We start from the raw sequence: 27,989 nt of genomic DNA on the forward strand, positions 1-27,989 counted from the left end.
GTGGGGAGTTGCTGTGTCCAGCAGAGTGGCATCTCTGAGGGGCATTGACAGCATGGCCACCGTGGCCAATGTCCCCTTCGGGCTTGTGAGCCATGGGCTGTGAGCCTAGAGGAAAAGAGAAGACAGCATGTGGTGCCTCTGGAATCTCTCTGAAATTGCGGGTGATGATGGAGGGGTGGCCTGACTCTGCAGGCTGAGTTAATTCCAGTATCACTGTTCTGTTTTTTTTTTAAAGATTTTATTTATTTATTTGAGAGAGAGAATGAGAGAGAGAGAGAGAGCACGAGAGGGGGAAGGTCAGAGGGAGAAGCAGACTCCCCGCCGAGCAGGGGGCCCGATGCGGGACTCGATCCCGGGACTCCAGGATCATGACCTGAGCCGGAGGCAGTCGCTTAACCAACTGAGCCACCCAGGCGCCCTCCAGTATCACTGTTACTGTGACTGGGGTATTGTTCGTCGTCTGGGAAGCCTGCTGGGGGGGCATGTGTGCACCTTGTGCCCTTGTCCTCCCATAACCACGCACTCCCGCTGTCCAGGCCCAGAGCAAGGATCCTGACATGCATCATGTCCTGTGTGCGTCCTTGCAGCTGCCCCACAAGGCAGGACTGGGGTTGCTGCCTTTTTCTGGAGGAGGATGCTGTGGTGTCACCGTCTGAGGCTCCCGGCTGGCGCCAGGCGAGGGCACCGGGCTGCCTGACCCCTGGGCTGGTGCGCCCAGCTCTGCACGCAGCTTAGGAGACCCTGCTCCTGGGAAAGGGCCAGCCAAGCACAGGTCTGGGTTCTGAATGCCTGATTTATTCTAAGAGTTTTCTCCCTTGAGGTTTTTGAAATTCTTCTCCCTTTTGAAATAACCTTATTGTTTTTTAAATAACAAACTTATTGAGATCTAGTTCACATACCATCTACTTTACCCATTGAAAGTGTACAAGTCCGTGGTTTTCAGTCTATTCGGGCTTGTGAACTCTCATCACAATCAGTTTGAGACTCTTTTCCTAACCCCAAAAAGAAATCAGATACCCGTTAACAGTCCCTCCCTGTACCTCCTCACACTCCCACTGCGACCCTAGACAAGCACTCAGAATGTACTTTCTGTCCCTATTGACGAGGCCATTCTGGAACTTTTCACGTAGATGGAACCATACGATGCGCGACCTTTTGTGTCTGGCTTCTTTTACTTATAGCCTCATGTTTTTAAATTTCATTGATGTTGTAAGCATGTGTCATACTTCCTTTATGAATGAGTAATATTCCACTGTATGGATATACCATTTTTACAAATGCATGCACTCGCTGATGGACATTTGGGTTGTTTCTACTTTTTTGTTGTTATGAATAATGCTGCTACGAACGTGTGTGTGTGCGCACACACACACATCTACACACATGCACACATGTACACACACTTATATCTACATACATTAATATACCTGCCACTTCTTCATTGCATACAATGCAAGTTCAACCAAAAGTACAGAAAATAAAAAGAGCCACCTGAAATCCCTCATCTAGGGATAATAGCCGTCACCATTTGGTAAAGATCCTGTCAGATGTCACCCCATCTCCAGCCTCAGAGAATGATCTCAACCTTCTCCTGGAGTTTAGGCCTAGTCTCCCCATTCCCACGGCTCATGGATCATGCAGGAGCTGACACCATTCCCTCCATCCCATCCCATGCCCCCCACCAGGCCTTCCGTGGAAAGGTGCTGAGGGCTCTTTGGGCTGGCGCTCTTCATATGGGAGTGCGGGCCTCTCCCGGGGCCTGGGAAGAAAGTATATACACACACACACACACACACACACACACACACACACACACACACAGTCTTACAATTTCATTAACACAGAAGTGCTTGCATTTCATGTACAAATAAATAAGACACCCAAGATCTTACTGATGGGATGTGTGAGCTCACAAACTGGAGTTCCTTCAGGGTGTGGAAAGAAGGTAGATCCTGAACAGCTCGGGCAGCCCTCCTGGGGCCCAATCTGTTTCGGGCGGCGTGCCCCCAGGAGGCTGCTGCGGCAGTCTGTCGGCCTTGCGCTCTGCTCCCACTCAGGATTCACACCAGGCCTGGGCCTTCAGCGGCCCTGGAAGGATGCGTGAACTGAGCCCACAGACCAACGGACCTGAGCCCCAAGCCAGGAGAGGGAGTCCTGTGGCGCTTCCCAGTGCTCAGGGCTCAAGGCACAGCCCGGGTCCCCCATCTGATTCTGAGCACCCACGCCTGGGGTCCATGCCCCAGTTTGCACGTGCTCCACAGGGCACCTCGCTCACTCGACGCCCTGCCTCTCTGGCCCGCACTCTCAGCCCTGTCTGCCCTTGTCTCCTGGGAGCCCTTGATCGCTCCAGAGCTGTGGCGCCCCCTGGTGTCCATCCAGGTGTGGGGCGCCTTCTCTGACCCAGCTCAACACCTGGACCTCGCTGTGGCCTCACGGGGCTCCCCAGCAGATTAGACAAAGGGGGTGAAGGCCTCCGAGAGAGGCCTTGGAGAGCCGGCCAGCCCGGGGGATGACAAGTCTGTCCAGCTCCGGGTCTGCAGCTCTGCGGCCGGAGGAGCAATGCGCAGCGGCTGCGTGCTCCGCTCGGGGAGGGAGCGCTCGGGAAGGGAAGGGGGCGGAGGGCTCCCGGCAGGAAGCGCACCCTGCACTGCCCGGTGTGATGCGCGGCCCCCACACCGCCCCTACGCACGCACACACACCGCACAGGCACGCGTGCACAATACACACCACACACACCATACAACCCCTACGCACGCACACACATCGCACAGACACGCGTGCACAATACACACCACACACACCATACAGCCCCCACAACACACAACACCCCCTACACATACATCATACACATATGCACGCACGCACACCGCACAGACACGCGTGCACAATACACACCACACACACCATACAGCCCCCACAACACACAACACCCCCTACACATACATCATACACATATGCACGCACGCACACCGCACAGACACACGTGCACAATACACACCAGACACACCATACAGCCCCCACAACACACACACCCCCTACACATACATCATACATGCACGCACGCACGCACACTGCACAGACACACGTGCACAATACACACCACACACACACCATACAGCCCCCCCACATCCTACACATACATCATACACACATGCACGCACACACACCACACAGACACACAATACACACCACACACACACCATACAGCCCCCCACAACAGACACACACACACACACCCTACACATACATCAAACACACACACCACAGAACATACACACACCACCCCCCACACAACATAAACACACACACCACACCATATGCCCCCAACATACATACACACACATCCCCTACACACATACAACACACACACACACACACACACACACACACACAACATACCATACCCTGGGGCTGAAATGGAAACCCCAGACCAGCTGGAGCCCCCCCACCAATGACCGTGGAGACAGACAGGCAGTGGGTAGAGAAGCCGGCCCAGGGAAAGGCATAGTATGCAATGGGACCCCATCTGGGGAAGAGGGTTAGGGTCGAAGGTCTAAATATCTGATTGCAATGGGGCAACAAACAGAAAGCTGAAGGAATTTCGGAGAGAGGATGTTTTGGTGGTTTTAATGGTCTAGTTGAGGAGAGTGCCCTCAGATTATGTTAATGGAGATCCAGAAAGGACAGAGACCAGGGAAAAAATAAATGGGCTAAATTCTTTGTCTCTCTTGTGAAGGAGCCTGCAGTTATTGTTCGTGATTTTGATTTTGATAATAATATAAATGTGGGTTTAATAATTTTCATGAAAAAATAAATGGAACCACTAACAGAATTAAAAACAGGATGTCTACTTTCCAAATCATTGCAGAAGATAAAAGCAAGCAAAAGTCTACAGAAAAAAAAATTAAATGTAAAGGAACAAAAAAAATTAAAGAACCTTAAAAACAGAGTTAAAATGCAGACGAAGAAGTTGGCCCAAGAATAAGCAATAATGACGGCAAATGTGAACAATCTAGTTTCCTTATTAAATTCCAAAATGTCTCAAATTACGTATATTTTAATCTAAAACTTGATAAACACACCTAAATAAAAAAAATACACAGCAAGGGGAAGAATCCAAGTTTGGGCAAAGATACCAAGCACAAACAAAAATAAAATTGGACTGATAATGTTCATATCAGATAAAAAAGACTTTACTAGGAAATACAGGGCATGCGATGTAGGAAGTCCTTAAGTGGCAGTGACACTCAGCCATACTCAGAGATCAATGTTCAATTACAAATTTAGAGGGAGTTCTTAAGAAAACCAATGTAGATGACATTACTAAGTAAAAAAATACATGAGCAAAAATATTCAGATCAGAAAATAGCAAACTAGTGGAATTAATTAAGAGCCTGTGTCCTGGTACCATGAAAAAGGGAAAAACATTAATGAAGTAGATAAACTTCTGCCCCTCGCAAATCTGAAATGTACTTTGTTGGCAAACAGTTCCTGGCCCCAAAACTGTTTCTGGAGAGGGCCACACATACAGGAAGGTGTAGATGGGGACCCAAACTCCTAGGACTCTGAAGTGACTGACAGACAATGTGATGTCAGAATCAGGATGGATCAGGAGGGACGGACCTTACTAAGGTACCAGAGAGAGAAACGCCTCCCAGCCTCAGCCTACAGCCTGTGAGGCACCAGCAAGAGAGGGAGCAAGGAGGGGAAAGAGAGGTTGGGGTATTTCTCCCTGTTTTGGGGACATGTCCTGCACCATGGCCCAGCTTCCATAGGACACCCCCTTCACCCAGCTCCAACTCAGGGACAGCTTCCTCCTTTCCTCCCAGGGGAGGAAGTGACCACCCCCTGGCTCCTCGGTGGCACCTGCCCACACCTCTGTGAGTAGTACCTTCAGTAAAGCCTCTTCATGTGAACCGTCTGAGTCAAATTCCATTTCTGATGGGACCCTCCCCACTTACATGGTCCCTAAGAGAGGGGGCTCCTCAGTCTGCCCCTTTCCAGGCTCTGAGCCTGTCCAGACATTGTCATCTCTCTGATCACCCCCAGAGGCTCCCTGCTCCTGTGCAGTCCATTTCGGACCACCCCTTTGGGGTCATGGCTATCACCGGAGGACCTCCCATGTCCTGGGTGTGTGGAGGGGCAGAGGTAGACTCCTGGAACCACATGCCTGGCCGAGGATCTGGAGACTCTGTCTTTAGTGCTCCCATCACCTCCATGGTAGGTGCAGGGATGGTACCTCTCTGGAGCCATACCTTCCAGGTGGTCCTGGCTGTGGTGGTCACCCTGCATGGGACAGAAGCTGTGGGTTCCCCAGGCAGCTCTGGAGGCAAGGTGGTTGTGGAGACGGGGGAGACCAAGACCCAGACCAGAGGACTGGAATTTCTTGGGTAATACTACCTGGGGAAATCTCTGAGGGTTTCAAAACTTGTCCTGTTATTTATGGAATATTTGTCTATCCTTCCTGGCTTTTCAGCAGAAATTCCAGCCGGGATGACATGTCCTTGTCACTGCTGGGGAAGCAGCCATAGGAGTTCAGGTTTGGATAGCAAAGGAGGACTGGCTGTCTAGCAACATCTTAAGCCAACAGACTGAGGGACTGGCTTCCACCCGGTGGGGACTGAAGCTGACAACAGAGTCGTGCGTGCTATTTGTGGACTAACTCATGGGGTGAGAGCTACTTGGTAGGATGGCATGCATACTTGGGCTGGGGGGTTACTAGCACCCCAGATCCTGTTCACAGGAAAAACCTTTAGCTTGGTGACTCCCTGAATCCCAGAATTCTCCCCCCTTGTGTCTTTGGGGTTAGGGGAGATGTCCCTACCTCACCACCCACAAAGCCCACAGTGTACCCCTTGCCTTCTTGTTCCCCCTTTTTCTGCAGCCCCTCTCTGCATCCCCTGGCATGGGGTCTGCAGACAGCACAGTGAACTGAGGCACTGGTGAGGCCTGAGTACAGCAACCCCTCACCCTCCTTGACGTAGGCACCCGAGTTCTGAGCCACAGAGGTGGGGTGAGACCAAGGAAGATCGCCACACCCTGGACGAGCAGTTCCCTGGCGCAGTGGTGGAAGTTGGGGGGGTTGGGAGGAGCCCTAACCTTTCCCAGCTGGAACCTGTCTTAGAAGCAGTTTTCTCACCTGGGCGAGGTCACTGGGTTGTCCTGAGAACCTGCAGCTGCAGGGAAGAAAGGCCATGAGCTCCGATGTCAACAGAAAGGCTGGGTGTCCTGGCCACCTCCCCCACATGCCGGTTTTCCTGGGGAACCACTGCGCCAGGCCTGCCGACCCGTGACCTGGGGGCCACGCTGTCCAATTCCCTCCCAGCTGATCTAACCAGCCCGAAAGGCTCTTTTTGTCCCTGCTTTCACCCAACAGGGGACAGGAGACAGATGGAAGAGGTCACCACGCCAAAGATGTGGTGAGATTATCTCGGAGTTCTTTGATTTTCTTGCAGGTTTCAGGCAAAGAGATTCTAAATATTCATAATGTCACATTCAGGCTCCACGGGGCATAGGAATCATAACTGTTAGCAGCTTCAAGTGAAGAGAAACACCACAACCCCTGGCAAAGCCCAGCACACTGTGCAAACACGGGAGCTGATACCTCCTGTACTCTCTGAGGTCCTTGGCCTTGGTCCCTTCTGACCATGACATTCACTCTGAGATAAAACGACCCACCGAATGCGTTTGTGCGCTCAGATTCACAAGGTAACCTGACCAATTCTGCAACCTACACAGAAATCTAACTCTCTCCAAACAGAAGGGGAGTTTCCAGTTCTTTCCCTCTTCTAATAACAGAGAAAAGATGGAATAGAATTAGAGGACCCCCAGTCAGCTAAGTTCTACATTAATTTAATTCACAGCATCTGACTTCCCAGCTGTGAAGGGCTCTGAGCAGAGCCTCCTGACTGGCCGAATTGGTCAGAAGCATCAGGGACAAAATGCACATGGCGAGTCTTATCCTGCCCAGGGGGCTCAGATTCAATCAGGGGGTTGGTGGGGGCAGGAGTCTTTACTTTTAGCAAGATCCCCAAGATCTTTTTTCATTTTTTATTTTTATTTTTTGAGATTTTATTTATTTATTTGAGAGAGAGGGAGGGGAGAGAGAGGGAGAGAGAGCATGAGTTGGGGGGCAGAGGGAGAGGGAGAAGCAGGCTCCCTGCTGATCAGGGAACCGGACGTTGGGCTCGATCCCAGGACCCCGGGATCATGACCCGAGCTGAAAGCAGACGATTAACCGACTGAGCCACCCAGGTGCCCCAGGATCCCCAGGGGATTCTGATACAAACAAATCCAGAATCGGGAAACTGGTTGAACCTACAGCTGGAGGGAAGAAAGGCAAAAGCCTTGTCTTCACATTTCCCCTCTTCCTCAGACTAATATCTAAACAATAAATGCAGTAAGTAAATAAAGACAGTTTTCAAGATGTTCATGGAATGACTTTTTTTTTTTACATTTTTCCACTAGTTAAGACAAAAACATTACAATGATTGACTTCTTTCATTTAGTTACATAAATAAAATTTTTATAAATATCTCTTTATAAACAATATAAATAGCTTTACAACATAAATACATTTATGCATGAGATGAATTTACAAACAGCAACGTTTTACAGCTGGTTTTGTCAGTCTCTTAAAAACTGTCCCTTGTCATCACGTTTGTGTAGGTGTGTGTTGCATGTATATAATATATATATAATATATAACTTTTTATTTTTCATTAAAAAAAACCCAAACAATAAAATCATACCCCCCCTTCCCAAATAATAATAAAACAGCTGGTGTTGTGTATTCCTAGTACCAGGAAAAAAAAAAAAAGGAAATGTAAAAGCCACATTGCGTTGGAGGTGCTTCCAGATGCTGTGAGGCTGATGACCAAGAATGACCTCAGCAAAACGGAGCAAGTTCCCGATCCTGAAACACAGAGGGGACATGGGACACTTAGCTGAGAAGCCCAGCCTGCAGGACAGGCCCTTTTGCCGAGCAGTGTGAAGCCGCGTCCCACCTGGGCCGACTAGCCCTGACAAGGCCGTCCTGGAGCGGGGAAGGGGCCCCTCTCTGGCCCTCACCTAATCTGCCAAGTGTCCTTGGCACTTCCTGCCCCAGCGCAGGTGGAACCAGGATGTCTGCCAGCCCTCCTCCCCCTCAGGCTCCCTGCAGGCCCGGCCCTTGGCACCGGGTGAGGCGCGGGGAGGAGAGGAGAGTGCAAATGCCCTCCTTCCTTTTTTTGCTAACGACACAAACCCTCCACGAGGTGCTTGCCTCGGCTTTCTGTGTCTGTGTGACAGCTGAGGGAAGGAGAAGACACCCATCTGAGGAGTTGGGAGTTCTGGGCTCGAATCCCAACTCTGACATTAACTTCCTGGATGGCCCTGGATAGCTTTGAGTATTGCTCTCCTCACCCATAAAATGGAATAATAGCCACCTCCCCAGGGCCGGCTTTAAGATTCAACAGGGGGCCACACGTTGGGCACTGGCAGAGTGTCTGGGTCAAGCTGCCCCTCCTTAAATAGCGCTTCCGTCTGTAGCTCGCTGCGCCGCAGAAAGGGTCCCCTTCAGACGCAGAGGGAGCGGGGTCTCACGCCAGCCCTGGGGCAAGGAATGGTCATACTGGGTTCGCTGGGTTGAGAGTTAAAAGAGTCCTTTGCTGAGGGCTCTACCGGTTCTCTGCTAATGGGCGTGTGGGTGCTCTGGGGCCTGAGGAAGGAGTCCCCCTGAGATGGTGTGGTGCCCTCCCAGAGGCCAGCACATGCACAGGGACCCTGGGCCTTGGTGAACTGTCCCTCAACTCCCGTCTCTGGCTGCCCTATGTGTTTAAACAATGACAGATGTCTGGGATGTCCCTGGGGCTCCTGGGCAAGGTGTTCATTCAGGCATCGGCCACACCCCGTCTCTGTCATTAGAATTTTATAATCAAGACTGTAACCGTCAGCGACAGTCATTATGGTGGCTGCTTAGAGCCAAAGTCAACTCCTGAGTGAAGAAATGGCCACAGCTTGGGATGAGTTTTCATGAATGTGAAAAATCTAAGCTGTCTCTGTCTTTGAAGCTGAGACAGTGAGCTGCCTGGGTCGTCTCTGCTAGGAGGCTGCCGGCAACAGGAAGGATGCTCTGTCTTATCCTGACGGCTGTGGTGTGAGGGTGGGGCTGAGAAGGTTAAGGAGCTAGAGGTGGCTGTTAAGGACAGAACTTCTGGGAGGTCGACAAATTTCCCTCATCAAAGGGGCTGAGCATCCTAGCAATCTGGCCTCCTGCCCAGCACCTCCCTAAGCCGGCCACACCCAAGAACAAGGAGCCTAGGGGAACGTGCACGCCAGACACTTTCCAGGTCCCCTTCCTCATCTTGTCTCCTGCTAACCCGTTGAATAACATTTGTTTAGATTCTAAAGTTTGAGGTCGGTGCTTAAATCAACGTGAACTAAAAAAATGTGAGGCCTGTAGCTCCATCTCTTCATTGTTTAGACAGGACGGAAGAGACCAAAACCACGACAATGGAAGCTACGAAAGGCCAGAATCACCTCTTCCTGGGCAGGGGTGAATCAAGATCTCAGACAAATGAAGCCCCTGCAGAAATGGAGGGGAACACACAGTCAGGTCTGGCTGTACAGAGGGGAAGCCCTGCTAAAGCCCAAGGCGGGGGGGAGAGGGATGCCCCTAAGCTGGGTGGGGGGGGCATGTTTCTCTGGTCATTGACAAATATTTTTAAAAGCCTCTTTGGGCTGCCGTGGGTTCCAGGTCACCTTTGGCTAGCACTTGGCCCTCAAGTTGCTCATGAGTTCATCTGGAGGAGCTAAATAGGTTCCCAAGCAACTATGGCTCTGTTGAAAAAGGGTTCCGTGCTGTCAAAAAGGCTTAGGCAATGTGCTGACGAGCTTCAAAGAGGGGCGCTCTTGTTGCCTTCTGGGGGCAGACAGCGTGGAGGCTGACAAGGCTTCCAGGGTAAGAGAGCCGCTTCCCCGTGGTCTCAGAGTGGGACAGACAGGCTGTGTGATCCAGAATGGCAGCCGTGAGGCTGCCGGGAAATGTTGGATGCCAAAAAGAGTCAGATCCTAAAGCACTTGAATGTCACTTTCAGAGGTGGGCTCCGTTTCTCCGTGAGAACTGATGGGCAGCAGGGACGGACAGGAGGGGGGAGGTGGGGAGGGTCTTTGCAACACTGCCAGGATGCAGCACCCGGCAGGGACTGAAGGGAGCACAGGAGTTTCCAGCCCTGGTAGAGGTTGTTGAGGACACGCCAGAAACAGGGGTCCCAGGCATGATGGAGGCGGGGAGATGGTGAGGAGCCGTTTGGGACATGCTGAGGTCCAGGTTGGGGCAAAAAAAAAAAAAAAAGATTTATTTTAGTCTTTTTCCCTGACCTGAAATAATGCCTCGGATGAGTTTCCATCCTGAAGTCTTGCAGGCAGCAAGCAGCATCAGGACCCTGGACAGACCAGTCTGCTCACAGCCACGGTTTAGAGAAGGAGTAAGGATCAGAAAGCTCTGGGGCAGATGGGCATCCTGGTGATGCCGACAGAGGGCTATTCTCTCTATTGTGAAGGGGCAGGTATTTCTCCAAGTATGTCCAAATAAGTCCTGGGAAGCAGCCCTGACCTCTGGGCTGCCTAATGCCTGGGCACCACGATACCAGTGGCTGGTAGATAAACTTACCCTCCGCTTGTGTGTTTGCCCTTCCTTCTCTGCTCCCACAAACCCGCCATCTCCCCTCAATACACTCAAATGGCCGATTGGGACCAGTTCTGCTGGTTGGCTTATGGTTGGGGAGTGGGCAGGACCCCACCAAGTTGTCTCTGCTTCTCTAAAGGAAGTGAGGTGGGTTCGTCCGCGTTGAGCCATTTCTGACCTTGCCAAAGTTCCCTGACCGCTTTATCCCTCACTTTTTTCGTCTGTAAAGTGGGACGATCAATGGGGTTGGGGGCAAATGCCTCGCACACACACCGGTTCTCGTGCTGGGATCGCCTGGCTCGCCTCCAAAGGTCGGCTGGGAGGCGGAACGATCCCAGCGCCAGGGGATCAGAGAGGGATCGGCCTGCGGGCGGCGGGGGGGTGGGGTGGGGTGGGGTGGGGGTTCAGGCTTGGTTCTGGCGGGCGCCGCGGGGGAGCTAGGTGTGCACAAGCTCCGGGCCGCCGGGGTTGGTGGTACTCACCGCCGCCAGGGGTCGCCGCACTAACATCCCAAGCCGCTCATGGAGCCGATCCGGTCCAGCTTGAGGCCGAAGCAGCCCTTGGACAAGCCCTTCTTGTTGCCTCCTTTGTATTTGCGCGCGTTGGGGTGCTCATGCAGAAGGCGGGCCCACGCCGCACGCGACTTGGTGTCCACGCGCAGGTCGCGGAGCAGTCGCGACCGGTCGCCCTTGAGGTTGGCGCTTCCGCCCCCGGGAGTTTTGTCGCCCTTCTTCTGACCGCCGCCCGCAGCCTGGGGCTCAGCCAGCTCCTCTCCCGGCGGAGTTCGCGGGACCTGTCCGAGGGAAACGGCGGGCAGGTGAAGGGACGCCCGGCGGCAGCGCGAGGTACTTTGCGGGACCCCTGATGCTCCAGCCCGACGCGCCCGCCCGCGCGATTTGTCCCTTCCGAGCCCTGAGCGCGCCCCCACAGATGCCGGACAGCTTGGCCCGGCAGCCACCTGCCACGCAGCCGCCGCTGTCCGCTCCTTCGGGAGCCCCTTGCCCTCCCCTTCTTTGCCCCCTGCGGGGCTGGCCACACTGGGGCAGGGGCTGCGCATCTGTCGACGTTCTCCCGAGGCTGGGGACCTAGACCCCCCGAGTTGGATTCGAGGGCTCCCCGGCTCTCACCTGTGCACAGCTCGGAGAAGAGGGCAGCCTTCCCGCCCTCTGCTCCCTCCTGTGCGCCGCATCCTCCTAGGCCCCCAGCCCTCCCATGGCCCCTCACAGTCCCGCTGTCCATGCAACAGCACCCACCTTCGGCGGCGCCCCGGGCTTGGCTTCGGAGGGCCGGAGCGAGAGTAGCGTGAGCAGCAGGGCGCAGGCCAGCAGCTGGGAGAGGTGCATGGTGCCGGTGGGGTCGAGGGACGCAGACCCGCGGCAGCGAGGGCGCACGGGGTCGGCGGGCAGACAGGCAGGCGAGCGCGGAGCAGGCTGGCCGGGCTGCGGTGTGGGCGCGAGTCCCAGTGCTGCGCGGCGCCGGCTGGGTGCGCTCTGAGCCCGCGGCTCCGCTCGCGCCTTTATAATCCAACCTGCCGCTGATGTCATCCTCCCGCCCACCCGGCCGCCCGGGCCAATGGCACGCGCGCCGAGGGCCCGGAGGGGGCCGCGGGGGCTCCCCCACTGCCCCCACCTCCATCCCAGCCCCGGAGGGATCCCGCGGCTCCGCCAGCTCTCTCCCGCTGCACTCGCGGCTGCAAAGCGGCGCGCACAGGGAACTCCATTTGCAGCGAGCGCGTGCCAGGCATGCCAAGCGTTGCTGCTCCCGGTGCCCTGCACACACGCTTGGACCTCAACACACGCGCTCTCCCTAGAAGGGATCAGTTTCCCTCTGTGCAGCTGCAAAGACAGGCTCAGAGGAACCAAGTCACTTGCCCAAAGCCGCACAGCGGTAAAGTTGGCCCAGCCCGAAATCCACGCAGATCTGCCTTGTTGCCAAACTCTTCCCTGGGCACCAGACAGGTGCAGGCCTGGTACTGCGGCTCCACCTTTCACCTACTCGGGAAGTCAGATCGCACCAACGTCTTTAAGTTGGGGAGGCAGAGGATGGGGCGGAGGTCTGGGCGGGAGGCGCAGGGAGAGCGAGGTTTGCCCGGGGGCCGCAGGGGGGAGCGCAAGTCCTACACCGGAGAGGGCAAGCTTTTCGCCTGCGGGTGTGTTTCAGAGTGAATCGCGAACAGATGGGCTAAGATGGCAGGCCCGAGATAGTGGTGCCGGTGCGTATGTGCAGTAGCATCCTGTACCCGTCACGGTGGCTCTAAGTTCGCGCTCAGCCTCGGTCCGTCGCACAGAACCGCCCTGACCCGGCGGATGGCTTCCTTGTGCACTCACGGGTGCGCGCCCGAGCCTGTCTGCACCCACGCGAGGAACCGAGGAACCGCAGCGTGACGATGTTCGCTGCGGCGTCCTGTGCACCTGCACGGGCTGGGGAGGGAGCTTTACCCAGCTTCGAGCCCAGTGTGGCTTCCGTGAACTGTGAAAGGCGGTTGCCTTCGTTGTTTTCAGCCTCAGATAGATCTGTGCTGAAGCTGTCGGGACAAAAGTCACTTATACCTGCTGCTCACAACTCCCTCTCCTGGGGCAGGGTGTCTTGGTGCCTTTGAGCTCTGAGGAGTCCCTTGGGGATGGGCACCTCAAGAATTGAGCCAGGTGCCGAAGTGTATGATCCCACTGCCACCCAGCAGGACCTCTGCTGGAGAGCACACAACAGGGACACGGGGGCAGTCCCTAGGCAAGAAGACCACAGCCAGATGCAGGTGCCTGGAGGAGTTGTTTCAGGGATCGGAAGCTGTGGCCAAGGCACAGGGCAGTGACAGTCGAGAAGAGCAGGGGGAATCAGGTGCCACGTGGGTGGTTCCCACAGCTGGGCCTAGACGGCAGGAGGCAATGGCACACCGTCCCTTCAGGCTCTCTCCTTCCCACCCAGGACTGCACAACCACCAAGCCCAAGGTCCCTTTGTTTAGGAAATAACCCGCACCCGAGGTCTGAGTTTGGGGTAGCAGAATTTCTGAGCCCGGAAGAGGATTCAGACATTGACAGGGCATCCTTTGGGAGTTCTGGTGAGTTGATTCACCACTTCCATGCAGCCCCCCTGATTGCTGCTCCCTGGTAACACCCATAGCGTGGCACCACTCTTTCATTTGAGGAGTCAGGAAGAGGCGCAAGAAGGGGGAAGAGGGAGGGATTTCTGGGTAGGTGATGGAGGTCTTCTCTCCTCTTTGCCTACTGATCAAAGGAGAGTGTTACCAATCTGGAACTTCCCTGAGACTTGCTTTATTTACACCTGTTTAAGGAGCTGGGCAGATTGACTAGGGCCAGGCATGGGGCTCGTTTCCAGGGGACAACAGCTACCTCCTCTGAAACCCCTCATTAAGGACAGGTTGGAAGCTTCTGTTGCACAGTGGTTACCTCCTTCTGTCTGAATGTCTGCAGGCTGGTTCTTCCTGTCTTTTGCGTCCCTTGGACATACTTGGTGACAGCTGGCTAACTATCTAAGTCTCCCCTCTCTTTGAGCTTTGAGACTAAATTGAATAAACCAACCCCACCCAACCCCACCCCAGTGTGGGTAGAGTCTCAGTCTCTACTTTCCCTCTTTGGAAGTGGAATCTTCTGGTGAGCCCCCACTGCTGACCACTGGGCTGTGATCATTTGCAACAGACCGGATCCAGGAACAGTCACCTGTGGAGCGACGCTTCCTGGGGCAGGCCAGGGAGCAGCTCCTGCTTAACTGCCGGAAGGTGGGGTGGAGAGCAGTTCCAGGACTAGGCTGGAGGAACCTTCAGGGAAGGAGGTGGTCAGCATGTCAGTGCCTTGGGTTCCTCCCGCAGCAAGATGCAGAGGAAGCTCTCTCCCTCTTGGGTCTAGAATGGGGACTCAAGTTCCTCCTTCCTGCTTTTCCCTCATGAGGTCTGCTTTTTCTGCTCTGGCCCCAGGGGCCAGGCCTGGGAAAGTTGGACCCACTGAGCAGCTGAACAGGAACTGTTGGCAGCACTTTATTGAACGCTCAGCGTGAAAACTCCTGCCAATGGCAAAAGAGAGAGAAAAGGCTACTCAGGAGTCTGGCAGTTCTGTAGAGACTCCTGTCATGTGTCTCTTATCCACCCACCGATACCCCAAGTATCTGCCGAGCACCCAGGCAGCCTGCGGAGTCCCATCCCTGCAGGGAAGGACCCCTGGAAACAGCCACCAGCTTTATAGGCAGAAAAGGACAATGGTGGGGAGGGAGGGCAGCTCCCCCAGCTTGGGCTAGCAGGGCGGGCTTCCTGGAGAGGAAAAGTCTGTGCTGAGCAGGGAAGGGACCTGGCAGGCAGGAGGAGAAAGCAGTGACGCCCTGTGGGCTAACACCGTGGAGCGCACCCAGGCTTAGAGGGTTGCAGTAAAAGAAAAACAATGAGCGGCCTCGCCAAAGGGCAAGTCCTTGAAACGGAGGGAAGCTGGAGGGCAGCCCCTCGATGTTGCAGAGCGCTGCATGCTCAGGAAAGTGGGGGCTTCAGACCCAGAGGAGGCAGGGTTGGGAGCGAGGCAAGTCAGCAGAGGTAGGTTCTGGAGGCATTTGTGATAAAGAGGGGGAAGGGCTTGTCTGGCAAGGGTGAGAGCCTATTGTGCTCTGGAGGGTGGGGAGGAAAAAGCAAATTTGGGTTGGAGGCGGGCATGAAAGATGAGGCCGAGGGAGAGTGGCCAGTTGGGGGGAGGCACAGAGAGGGAACAGGAACTGGGAAAAGTCAGAGCCGGGCTAAAGTGTGCCAAACCCCAAGCATCTGAGAGGCACACGGCTGGGACCCTCTTCTCCCTCCCGGACCTCTGAAAGGTGGAGACATGGAGAAAGAAGACTCCATTCCTGTGGGTCCCTTTTCCCTTTTTCTCCTCCATGAAGGCAAGGTGAGACTCTTGCACCTACTAGGGATGCGGCCCTTCCTTGGGAGAGTTGGTGTCCACTCGGCTACCCAGCCCCTATGGAACATGAAGGGGGCCTTGATTAGTATTCCTCCAGTGAGAAACGGGTGTAGAAGGGCTTCTCTGAAGCTGAGGAAGGGGTGGTTAAGACAGAATGTCCAGTTCCCCACGGCAGGAGGGGCGAACCAGCTCTCTGTGAAACAGCGCCCCCTCCTGGCACTGGGGCAAAGCAGGAGGATTCTCAGGCTCACAGAGGAAGGGAGGGATCCTCAGCAGTCCATCTGTTTTCTCTGCAATTATTTCATCCCAGGGGCCTCCTTCCAGCTGCATAACTTCCCAGAGAGGACACTGAACAGGCGGTGAGCAGATCCTATGGAGGCCGGGCAGGGAAATTTCAGCGGGACCCTGGCCAAGTCCTATCACTGCTCTGGGCCTTCACTTTCATCACCTGTAATTGTGAAAAAACCGTACTTGCCTCCTGGACGGGGGTAGAGGGAATCAGGAGGCCTGACAAGAGGCTTCCGACCCCTAGACAAAGGCAGGACAAGCAGCTGGGGCAGAAGAGGAATCTGAATGTCACGGCGCAAACACTCACAATCCCGGGGAAAGGGGGGGGCCCTGGGCCCCTGAGTCTCCCCAGGACTGTTTGGTGGTGGAGACCCACAGTGGACACAGAGACCAAAGCTTGGCCAGGTCTTTCTGAGCTTGGGGGCTCCTCCAGGAGTCCTACACCTACAGGGCCTGGCTTTAAGACAGGAGCTGGAGGCCAAGGAAGCGTCATCCGTCCGTCCTGGGAGAAATTCCAGGAAAGCTTAACCTAATGGTGCCATGAGGTCTTTGTCTGACCCCAGGACACCCCCACCTGATGAGCCAGCTGCCCTCTTTCTTTTTTCCCAGGGGCTCTGCCAGGACCTGCTCCAGATGGCCTCCAACCCCGCTGTCCTACGCAGGCCCATGACGTCAGAGTTTATCCCTCCTTTTTTTTTTCCTTTTCAAAAATAAAAGACAGATAGGGTTGACAGAGAGCCTCAATAGATAGGCTCAGTTCCCTGGGGCGGGGGGGGGGGGAACAACTGTTCCCCGTGTGGCTTTTAACAGGCAGGTGAGGGAGCAGAGGTCAAGGCCTAATTCCTGAGAAAGTGAGCAGGGAGGTAATGGCAAAGGCCTTTCTGAGCCGAAGATGGTTCAGCATCTTGACCTTTGGCGTGGAGTATGCCCCAGATGTTTGCAGAGGTCCTGGAGACTGGGCTTGCCTTGGTTGGGCTCTGGTAAAATGTTGATCACATGGAGCTTTTCCAAATAGGGAGCCACTCCTTGCTGCTCTGGGGGTCCCTACAGTGAGACCACCTTCCTGATGTGTACCTGGGGCAGGCTGTCTACTCTCTGGTCTTGGAGATCATGTTTCAGATTTGTTGGAGTCTATAGTCTTCAAGGAAGGAGGCTTCTCCGTGTAGGTAGGAGGGTCCCCAAGTGTCTTACAGAAGCCTCTGAACTTGGCATCTTCACAGAAGGCATTATGGGATTGGTTTGTCAGGATCCAGGGCCACCAGTCAGCTCAGGGAACCCCATCTCTGGGTTTCCCAAGCCTGAGAGTCCTCTGCAGATTTCTGCCCCAGGAGTGTGTGATCATCAGTTACTTTCTGGGGAGCAGTCAGTGTGAATGACCGGAAAACACTAGCAAGAGACAGACACGACTGAGCCAGATGCTAACGAGGATTGGAGGAACATACTTCTCGCAATCTGGGCTCCCCAGGGATGGGAACATACTTTTAAGCCCAATCCCCGCCACCCTGAAAAAGCCCAAAGCCCATACATTTTCTTTCTAAGATTTTATTTATTTGAGGAGGGGTAGGGGCAGAGAGAATCTCAAGCAGACTCTCTACTGAGCATAGAGCCCAACTCGGGGCTCAATCCCACAGCCCTGAGATTATGACCTGAGCTGAAATCAAGAGTTAGACCTAACCAACTGAGCCACCCAGGTGCCCCCCACAAATTGGTTGGAACCCACCCTTTTGCCCTGAATTGTTTGTGGGAATTGTTTCTGGGCCCAGTGTGCAAAATCACACAACAAACCTTTTCTCCTGGATCGCCCAGTAGGGTCCCTTTGTCTCAATGCAGGCTGAACAAGGAGAAGTTTCCTCCCCCCACCCCCAAATGAGGCCTGCTTTGCTTCATGGGTGAAATAATTTAAAAGGGGAGGCTCTAGCATAGAGTAGGGTTCAGGGCTTCCACTCAAACAGCTGATGCAGGATCTTGGGCTCCAAGGAGGTGGTAAGGAGGGGAGGCAGTCTCTATGTTACCACAGTTATCAGTGGTTTTGTGCTGCCTAGCTTCTCAGCCCCCCGGAGAAGCTGAAATGCCAAATGTTTGCCTGACCAGCCCTGCAGACTGTGCATGGGTGTGTGATCTGGACTCCCTAGTTGTTGTTTGTTTGTTTGTTTTTAAGATTATATTTATTTATCAGAGAGAGAGAGAGAGAGAGAGAGAGAGAGAGAAGCAGGGCGAACAATAGGCAGAGGGAGGATGCGGGGCTCGGTCCCAAGACCCTGGGATCATGATCTGAGCCAAAGTCAGATGCTTAACCGACTGAGCCACCCAGGCGCCCCAGGACTCCCTAGTTTTGGTTGTTTGTTTGTTTAAAGAGAGAGACAGAGAGAGGGGTGCAGAGGGAGAGGGAGAATCTTAAGCAGGCTCCACACCTAGTGCGGATGTGAGCGTGAGGACATCTGGGGGCATCTGGCCTTTGTTATGCACCTTCAGAGGTGGATAGAAGAAGGGGACAATGTGCAGAGAAGCACAGTCAGGAGGGACTTGAGTAGTTCCTCTATGGAAATAGCAGAGCAAGTCATCAGGACAATGTTCGAAGGTTGGGTCCGGGCTGACTGTGCTGGCCACGTGGTCTTGAAAAATCATGCTGTAAATTATTTTGTGGGATGATTAAAAATATCACCCTGACTCTATAGAATTAGACAGTTCCGGATCCTAGTTCACAGCCTGGTGGGGGAGAGTTCCCTTCAGTACAACGAATGTGACATATGCTCATACGTATTACTAAATGAAGCAAGTATTTCTAACTTCAGCACCTTCTTACCCCATTAAATCCAAATGTGTTTCTAAGGCAGAATAGGTTTCACCGAGCTAAGAGAAACACAGCGTGGTGAGTGATGTGTTATGAGCAAATCCGGAAAGCGGGCGGTAAGTGGGCCAGAAGTGGAGGGTAGAAGGCCGGGGAGACACGGCGCCTGGTTTCAGAGAAGCGTGCCCAGATCGAGCAGCCCAGGCAGTGGGGTCCGGCCCCTTCCCTCTACCTTTGGAGGGAATTTGAACTCAGAGGGATTGAGCATCGTACTCTGGACATCCCAGCCCCATAGCTCCAGGTGCGGGACCCTGCCTGAGTCTTGGCCATGCCACTTCCTGCTTGTCCCTTGAGCTTTCATCTTGCGCGGACTGCAGGGCCGTAGCACGGTGGTCAGACTAGGGGGGCGTGGTTGCTACTGCTCACCGAGAACCTTCCGGAGGTGAGCCTCATGGAGAAGGACGTGTGACCGTTGGGACTGGTTTCTGAGCCCTGCGGAGGCAGGAGAGCCTCCAAGCCAGGCTTGTTTCTGGCAGAAGAGCCTCGCAGGCTCGGAAACGATGTGGGATGGCCCGGGGAATCTTCGGGTGTGATGACCCTGCTGAGTGCCGGGGCTCTCCCTGGGCCTGTTGGTCCCCACAGACTTCTCCTCTGGCTCCACACAGTCAGCGGGGGCCCGCCCAGCCTCTGAGTCCACAGCCCCTCAGCGTGTTGCTGTCACAGCCTTGATGTCACCGTCTGTCCACTTCTTGAGGAACGCCTACGTCCACCCAAGTCGTTCCCGCTTCTTGCACACTGCCTGCCCCTCAGTAGGTGCTTAATAAATGCACAGGGATTTAAGGCCAGCACTGTGCTAGGCCTTGGGGGAGGGGGGGCAGCAGGGACAGAGCTAGCCTCTGCCCTCACGGTGGCAAAGACGCTGGCAAAGCCACCAGCAGCCCCGTTCTGCGGACAGGCTATCTGATCTGCCCCCAGCCGCACACCGGGCTCAACAGGCCGCTCAGGCCTCCAGGGTGAGCTGGCCGAGCTCCAGTGAGTCACGGGGGGGGGCTCGGGCTCGGCGCCCCTGCTTCCCGCGAGAACATCTGCGGAGCGAGCAGCTGTCTCCACCCGAGGCTGAGCGGCCTCCCGTGGGAGCGTGGTGTGCTGTCGGGCAGAGAAACGGACACAGCCCCTCTGCCGCTCGTGGCCGTTTTCTGGGTGGGGGGGCGCTGCTTGGAGTTCTGGGGCCTTTGTCACATCTGTCAGCGGCCATTTCTCTGGGACCACACCGTCCCTTCTTCCCATTCTTTTCTTCTTTAATTTCTGGGAGGTCTGGAAAGGAGCGGGCCAGATGGGTTGGGAGCGCTGTGGTCACAGGACTGGGAGACGGAGGGCTCCAGTGTCAGGAAACCAGCCCTCTCGGGGGGCCGGCCTGAGTTAGGGGGTCCGGGCCGGAGACGGCTGATGGGGTTCGAGAGTGCCAGGGGTGACACACACAAGGAAAGGGGTGCTCGTCCTCTTCTCTGTTGTCCTCGAGACAAAGGCCACGGGGACTCACCTTGGATTCCCAGCAGCAGGAGGCCTGGCACGCAGGGGTCCCTCGTGGATGAGGCTGAGTGTGGGAAGCAGCTGTCACGCACCTGAGAAACAGTCCCTCACACCCGCTGGGCAGACAGAGCCTGACAGAGCCTCCATTTCTGCGTCCGGGTGGGGATCCTCACAGCTGACGGACTCCCCTCCCCCAGCATCTCCTCGGGCTGCCCCCCCAACCTGGGAGGCAGCGAGGGGCTCAGGGGCGCTGCTGAGTCTGGAACTGAGACAGAAACAAGACAGTGGCTCAGACGGGGGCGGGGCTTGGAGTCCAGGTGGGGTCTGCTTGGTGCCCCTTGGCGGAGCAGTTCCCAGAGCAAGGCAAGGCGGACACAGGGGCAGGGCTCGGGGGGAGAGCCCTGTCCGGCCCCCCAGGCTTGTGCTGAGCTCACACGATTCTCTGTTCCGTGTGGCATCGCAGAGCGGGAGTTGGGGCGGCTCGGTGTCTCTTGGAGGCACGGGGCAGAGGCAGCATGCTGGGAAAAGAGCTGCCCCTGGCAGTTATCTGACCCCCAGGCGGTCTTGCCCAGCACTATGAGCTCATGGGCACAAGCGCAGAGCTGGGTGGTGACAGGAAAGGAATGGCAAATGTTCGCTGGAGACCTGGAGGCGTGGGGCTTTCACATGAGCTCATGCGATCAGACGCTCCCCGGGCCTCGCCAGGCCAGGACCCCGCGGGCAGCTGTGTCCCACAGGAGGGGCTCCTGCTGGGGGCCCTGCCAACCTCTGCCCTCCGCACACATGCTCTCACTTGCTTGGAAACCTCGGGCTGGGGCTAGGAAGCTAGCCTCAAGATGGCCCGGGCAGTGTCGAGCTTAATGTGGGCGGAGTGAGGAACGTTCTTTTTTTGTAATCAACTTTGTGCGTGTATAGAATATTTATCCAGTGTTACAGTGCAAGGTCAACAGAAATGTCAAACCAACATCAAAATGTTTAAATGCCTCCACCAATATAACATGATCTGCCTATTACTTTTCTAAGTTTTCAGATCGCCCAAAATTTGTGCCTAGGTGGAATCTAAGAGTACACAGTGTCTTGTGATCGACTTTTTTAATGCAACGTAATTTTGTATAACTTTTCCCATGGATCTGCATAGTCTGTAATATAATCACAGTCAGGATTTGGGCTGTTTAAATACTGTGTATATATACAAATTACACAGGAAAATACATCTCCATGCAAATAGAATTTTTCTTCCTCCCTCCCTCCCTCCTTCCCTCCCTCCCTCCCTCCCTTCCTTCTTTCCTTCCTTCCTTCCTTCCTTCCTTCCTTCCTTCCTTCCGCCTCTACCCTCCCTTCTCTCTCTCCCTGCCTCTCTTTCCCTCTTTCTTTCTTTTCTTTCTTCAATCAGAGGAATTGCCAGTTGGAGGATTTGATGATGGGGGCTCTCTGTGGTTTGGTAGCTCCGGGCCAGTGGTACATACTGACTGAGTGACTTCTCACTCCTCACTAATCCTGTAGCTTTGTATTTGCCCAAGAGCCCCCGAGTGGCTTTAAGTCGTCTTCCACTAATTTCTAAGGGCTTTCAAAAATACTTTTATCAGCTTGTTAAATATCTTGACATTATTATGCTTCACAGATACCATGAAGTGTTCTCCACTCCATTGCTTTTCTTTACGTTTATATACGGATGCTTACAAATTTAAAAAGTGTATTCTATTCTCATAGCCTCCCATACTTTTCTTTAATTACATGCTTGGACGGTTTCTTCACTCAGAGCTTTCTCCCCAGGGCCATCTGTTCCAGAGATCCCCCACTGCATCCCTAGCACCCAGCCTGGAAAAATCCACTGCAGAGGCTAAAAGTATGTACCATGAAGTGGCTTCGATTATCTTGTGGATTGGGTCTTTTTACCTACATCAGGCAGGAAAACAGATAAGAAACTGAGCTTAGAGAGTTAAGTATTTGAGTAAGCACCTTGGGTGGGACTGAAACCCAGAGGTCTGTCTGCTCTGAAACCCACACTTTTTCTTGACACCCATGTGTCAGTAGATTGAGTGAGCTATGTTTTTCTATTCTTCTGTTGTGGTTTCTTTTTTTTAAATGGCTTTGTGTGTGTATTCATGTGAAAATTTAACTTTAACCTGTCTGGAATGTTCTGTGGTAAATGGTATGAATAAGGATTTGTTACTTATGTGACCTTATTATCCATTTCCCATATGAATATAGCGATAAGTATTTCTTTCATCATTTTAAAGTTTTCACTTGATTTGTTATATATTACATTAAAATACATTTGTTCTATATAGCTCATATATATATTTGTTCATATCTGTTCCACCATAAAATTTTGACAACTGCTATGTATGTTCTATAGACTGGTAGGTATTCTCCTGGTTTTGCCCTAAAATTAAAAAAAAAATTCTTCAATGTTTTTTTTCCCCATATAAATGTTATTACTTTATAAACTTCTATAAGATTAATTTCAAGTTTAATTGGTTGCATTTTACTTTGATTTGAACTTTTCTTATGGATTTTTATTTTATTTTTTATTTCAAGTTTTTATTTAAATTCTAGTTAACATATATGGTAAAACTGGTTTCAGGTGTAGAATTTCTTATGAATTTTTAATTTGATTGCACTGTGGTCCGAGAATAGAACTTATATTTCTGGGATTTGGATTTTACTGGGATTTTCACTGTACTTGAATATATATGTTATATATGCATATTATATATATGTGTGTGTATATATATATAACATATATATATATATATATATATTTTTTTTTTAAGTAGGTTCCACCCTGGGCTTGGAGCCCAATGCAGGGCTTGAACTCACAACCCTGAGATCAAGACCTAGCTGAGATCAAGAGCCAGATGCTTAACTGAGTGAACTACCCAGGTGCCCCTGAATATATATGATTTTTATAAATATTTCATGGGAAATGAAATGAGTCTATTCTTGGTAAGGTACAGAGTATAATATGCAGCCCCCTCTCGTTACTCGATCAATGATGTTTCAGTCCTCACTCGCCATTACTCTTTGCTTTCTCCCATGCAGTAGCCCCTTCTCTGGGGAACACTGCTCCACGCCAGCCCTGTGGTTTCACTGGGGTATGCCAATCTCAATGACTTATTTCTTTGATCATAGACATGGGCACGTGGTTCAGATCTCAGCAGGCCCGGGCCCCTGAATCTGTCAGTGCCAGAAACCCAACTCAAGCTATCAGGCACTTCACCATTTGCATAACTGGGAAGTCTAGGGAGGGGGATGCTATTGGCTGATCACAACCAGGTCTAGTGATTCCAATGAGAGCAAGGGTCGCTCTCCCATGACTCCTCTCTGCCTCTGTGTACTGACTGTATTCTCTCCTACTGCAGGGGTCTCTCTCCATGTGTCAGGGAATGGAGGTGAGGAGGGGGATGCCCTCAGATTTCTCCCTCCAATGTCTAGACAGGATCTTACAGAGGGACCAACTGGTTCTGTTTCATTTGAGACCCCAGATGTGGTGGCCAGGAAAATGGTTTTTCATGGGTTGGCCAGTGTTAGTTCAAGTGCTCATGTCTGGGACCTAGAGGCGGGGTAGAGAGATTGGCAGCCTCAGAGAACCCCGGGGAACGAGGACAGAATGGGTCTCCAAAGGAAATTTAATAACGGTTACCAAAGGGAGAAGAGAAAATGGTTCTGGGAATTGAAGAGCAGTAATTGTCTGGAACAGGTTGCATCCCCCTGGCCCTACGATTGATTCAAGGATCGGCATGTGACCCAAGCCAAGCCCAGGGATTTTTTTTTTCCTACCTGGAACTGACAGGAAAGAGATATCTTTCCTGTTGTACGTAAGGTGGCCGGCCTAGAGCTGCTCTTGGGCATTGCCTCTGGGTTCTGTCGCTGAAGCCAGTTAAACCCAGGGAAGTACCTGTGGGGAGTCGACTTTTCCACAGAAAGCAATTGGTACCCTCCAGCTCAGAGGCTGGTGGAGGATCGACTTCCCTGGGGCCCATTCCCCTAAGCAGGCCTCGGGCATTGTTATACTTTTTAAAAATATGAAAGTTTTTATTTTATTCTACCTTTAAAAATATGAAAAGTTTATTTTTTTTTCCTGAGTACTATATAACCTGCACTTCACTACCAAGTTAATGTGTCAAGATTTTTCATATTAAGATAAGGTTGCCTGGAAAAGCCTTGAAATCTTTTTTCTTGCCCATTTCCTGAATCATTAGAAAAAGTGAATTATTACATGATCTCTTCAGAGAGCCTGGCCTTTGCTCTGCCGGGGGAATTAAGAGGAGGAACTGGTCCCATGTTCTGGATGGAATAGCCAAGAGAGACGGTATCCCTCCTTTCAAGGCCAGATCAGGGGTAACAGGAGCACTGCTAAGTCAAAAGGTATCCATCTGTTAAGGCTTCTAATACTTATGGACAGACTGCTCTCCAAAAAGTGTGTAGTATTTACACTCTTCCCACCAGTATGTGAGAAGTAGCGTGGGAACCCTCACCCCCACTGGGTGCTACAGTCTTTTTCATCTTTGTTCTTCTAGGAGGTGAGGAAAGACACCCCATGTGTTCTGTGGTGATGGTGCTGTGTGTGTGGTTTTCTTTTTCCTCCTACTTTTCTTTTCTTCTTCTTTTTTAATCTCCCTTGGTTACCAATGAGGTTGAACGTCCTCTCATGAGGTCATTGGCCACTTGCAAATCTCAGTCAAATACCACGTCATCACATCCGTTGCATATTTTCCACTGCAGTATTCTTTTACTCCTAATTGTTTCGTGAGAGTTATTCATGCGCTGGGAACATTATCCCTTTGCTTCTCACGCGTCAAAATGTTACTTCTCAGTTTCTGCTTTGACTTTTAAATCCACATGGATAGTAGCATATAGAAATTTCAAATTTTTATATAGTCAAATCCGTCATCTTTAAATTTTAGTGTCTTTTAAGCAGGCTCCATGTCCAGTGTAGAGCCCAGCGTGGGGCTTGAACTCACAGCCCTGAGATCAAGACCTGAGCTGAGATCAAGAGTCAGATGCTTAACCAACTGAGCCACCAAGGCACCCCATAACCCATATTTTTTAATGGTTTTTTGCTTTGGTGTCATTTTTAGAAAGGCCTGCCCCTTCACTTCCCAAGATTAAATAAACATCACCTATTTTCTTCCCCAGTACTTTTATGGAGTTTTGTATGTGTTGGTATATGTGTACATTTTTATAGCTGGAATTTACTAAGGGGTGAGGTAGAGAGCCAGCTTTATTTTTTCAACCTGCAAAAATTTAAAGCAGGTGTTACCAACCACCACAATCATTAAAGCGTTCTGTGGGTTGCTGTTGGGAGACATGAGTAACCAGCTTATCCAGAAAATGATATCAAGTTATTAAAATACAACTTAATGAGAAGGGAGGGCAGAATCCAATGGCTTTATCCTACCTGATCTTATCTCTGATTAGTGACTCCCTTTCTGAATGAAACAGCCCGGATCAGGAACTTGTAGGGTTAAGGCATCAACCCCAGATCTGTGTCAGGAACTGGGCTTCTCCCTGAGCACATGGGGCTCAGACCCTCACCGATTCTGCCCCTGGAGCGCAGGGTCACGGAGAGGGCAACAAACAGTCTTATGCACCTAACATCTCTTCACAGAGTGTTGAAGAATACAGGGGAGCTCTGGGCGGCAAAGTGAGAGAGTCCAGTGGCTCACAGAGGTCCAAACTTGGGTAACAGGGTGTAGATTTGCTCTGCAACGCTAAGGTGCAGGAAAGGCTACATTTTTCTATTTTTTGAAGTCAGATTAAACGTGGCTCAGTCTGCAGCTGCCTTATTGAGAGAATGGTCGATTTCATGATTTTGGGGAGCCACCTCTCTGCCGAGGATTCCTCAAGAGTCCTGGGGGGCAGTGGGAGTCAGGTTCGTGGCAACTCAGAAGGTTTAACTGGGAGAATTTAGAGAAGACTACTTCCATGAGGACACTATGACAGCACACATATGGTTGTGTCTCTCCACCATGTCAGCTTTGTTCAATCATAAAGCAAGGTAAACGTGACAGTAAAGCAGGTTCAGGATTCTGGGCTCAATGACATTTCACTGTGCGTTTAATGTGGCTTCTCACACGTGACACACTGCAGAGTTGCACAACCACCAAGATACAACAGAGGGTAGGAAGCGAACAAACCAAACGCGAAGTCAGTCCACAAGCGTGCAGGTGAGATGGGGCCCCTGTCCCGTCTGGGTCGGCTCTTGGCACGTGCTGCTTATTACGGTTAAGCGGTGGAGGATCTCTGTTCTGTTCAGAGACCAATCAGGCAGAGCCTGGTGGGGTCAGACGTGAAAGGGTCAGCATCTAGAAAGTCTGACAGTTTGCTGCGAAAACCCTCCCGTTTTAAAGGAGTTTAATCGGTCTCGGGCCTTGGCAGAACTTCTCTGGTTCTGCCGGTTGTCGGTTCTGGGTGCCATCAGCCTGGGCTGGTTTCTGCGATATCTGGTCTTAGCTACAACCCCCATGTCTGCTTGCATCACCGCCCAACGCCAGCCACCGCTGGGGGTTGAAAGATGGGCCTTTCAATGGTACTTTTAACTGCCGAAAGCAGCCACTGGCAGAACGTGGCCAAGCAGGGCAGAGAATAAGCAGAATGGATTCGGGCGGTGAGGAGGTAAATGGAGACTAACCAGCATGGGGCCTTATGGGAGTCCTGAAAGGAAGCCCCCCAGCCCGTGGTCACACTGGTGTTTCTTTTTCTTTCTTTTTTTTAGAGAGGGAGAGTGGGGGGAGGGGGGAGAGGAAGAGAGAGACTCTTAAGCAGGCCTCACCCTCAGCACGGAGCCTGACGCGGGGCTCGACCTCACAACCCTGAGATCATGACCTGAGCCGAAATCGAGAGTTGGATGTTTAACTAACTGAGCCACTCCACACTGAGGCGCCCCACCCTGGTATTTCTTAACTCTCGTCTGGGGAATCGAGCTCTCCCGGGCAGGAGCTCACACCTATGTTGTGATCACGCTAGCCCACTGGCACCATGGGTGGGCCTGGGGGCTCGGCTGTGTGTGGGTTGGAAAAGCTGCACTGCCTTGGGGCGCCGGTGCTTTCCCTGGACACCGGTAACATGGGCAACAGCCTCTCCCTTCCCCACTCAACTAAGGGACCCAGAGGTGGGGCCGGTCTCCCCGTGGTGGTAGAGGTGGTGGACCAGGCATGAGCACCATAGGAACCGTGGTTCTGAGGCTCTCCTAGAGTTTCGCTGCGGCCTGACCTACACCTGCACCCTGGCGAGCAGAGCCAGTGAGCCGGGGCCACCTCAGACACCGGAGCCACAGGGCTGGAGGCAGCAACACCAGCCAGCGAGAGGCCCCCGGGTAGGCGTGTGGGTGGGGTGGACTCCTGCAATGGTGGAGGCCTGTGTCCCTGAAGGACTGTCTGCATTTCTGCTTCCCCAGCAGGCAGCCCAGGGAACATACGGGGGACAAATGTGGGGACATATCCAAGCACGGCAGGAAGACTTCATATATTAGGGGAGGCTACACCCCCAAACTGACCAGCCTTCCTGCTGACAAGGCAGGAAGGTCCCAGAGTTGGGGTAACTTGGACGTAAATGTAAATGTGATCTTACTTGTTCACCAAGCAGGTGAAGCTTATGACTCTCCCATTATACTGGTTTTGATATTGTGAAGAATAATTAAACGTGTCTCAGGGAAAGAACTAGGAATGGATTCCACAAGCCTACCTCCACTGAAATGAAACAAAACCTGGGGAAGTGATAGCCTCTTGAAAATTCACCTTATGTCTCTGAGAACTGTGAGGTTAGCTAATCACGAGAGCCTTCCTTATGATATTGTCCCTATGGAAAAGAGAGCTTCCATCC

The 27,989-nt window shown here is 52.6% G+C and overlaps 2 protein-coding genes across 3 annotated transcripts in view; one reads left to right on the top strand and one right to left on the bottom strand.

Annotated features, from left to right (window-relative positions):
• DIS3L2 (DIS3 like 3'-5' exoribonuclease 2) overlaps window positions 1–27,989 on the top strand; it is a 437,114-nt gene that overhangs the window by 38,029 nt on the left and 371,096 nt on the right. The window lies entirely within an intron of this gene.
• On the bottom strand, window positions 7,460–12,141 carry NPPC (natriuretic peptide C). Of its 2 annotated transcripts, none has more exons than XM_027588755.2 (3): window positions 11,920–12,141; window positions 11,149–11,459; window positions 7,460–7,915 (listed from the first exon to the last, which is right to left on the bottom strand). In XM_027588755.2, the coding sequence occupies exons 1-2, from the start codon at window positions 12,007–12,009 to the stop codon at window positions 11,169–11,171; spliced, it is 381 nt and encodes a 126-aa protein (XP_027444556.1). In that variant the 5' UTR covers window positions 12,010–12,141; the 3' UTR covers window positions 7,460–7,915; window positions 11,149–11,168. The 2 variants fall into 2 exon arrangements, with proteins under 2 accessions (XP_027444556.1, XP_027444557.1); XM_027588756.1 differs by lacking the exon at window positions 7,460–7,915 and adding an exon at window positions 9,805–10,298.

This window comes from Zalophus californianus, chromosome 3, assembly GCF_009762305.2.
Source record: "Zalophus californianus isolate mZalCal1 chromosome 3, mZalCal1.pri.v2, whole genome shotgun sequence".
Taxonomy (NCBI): Eukaryota; Metazoa; Chordata; class Mammalia; order Carnivora; family Otariidae; genus Zalophus; species Zalophus californianus.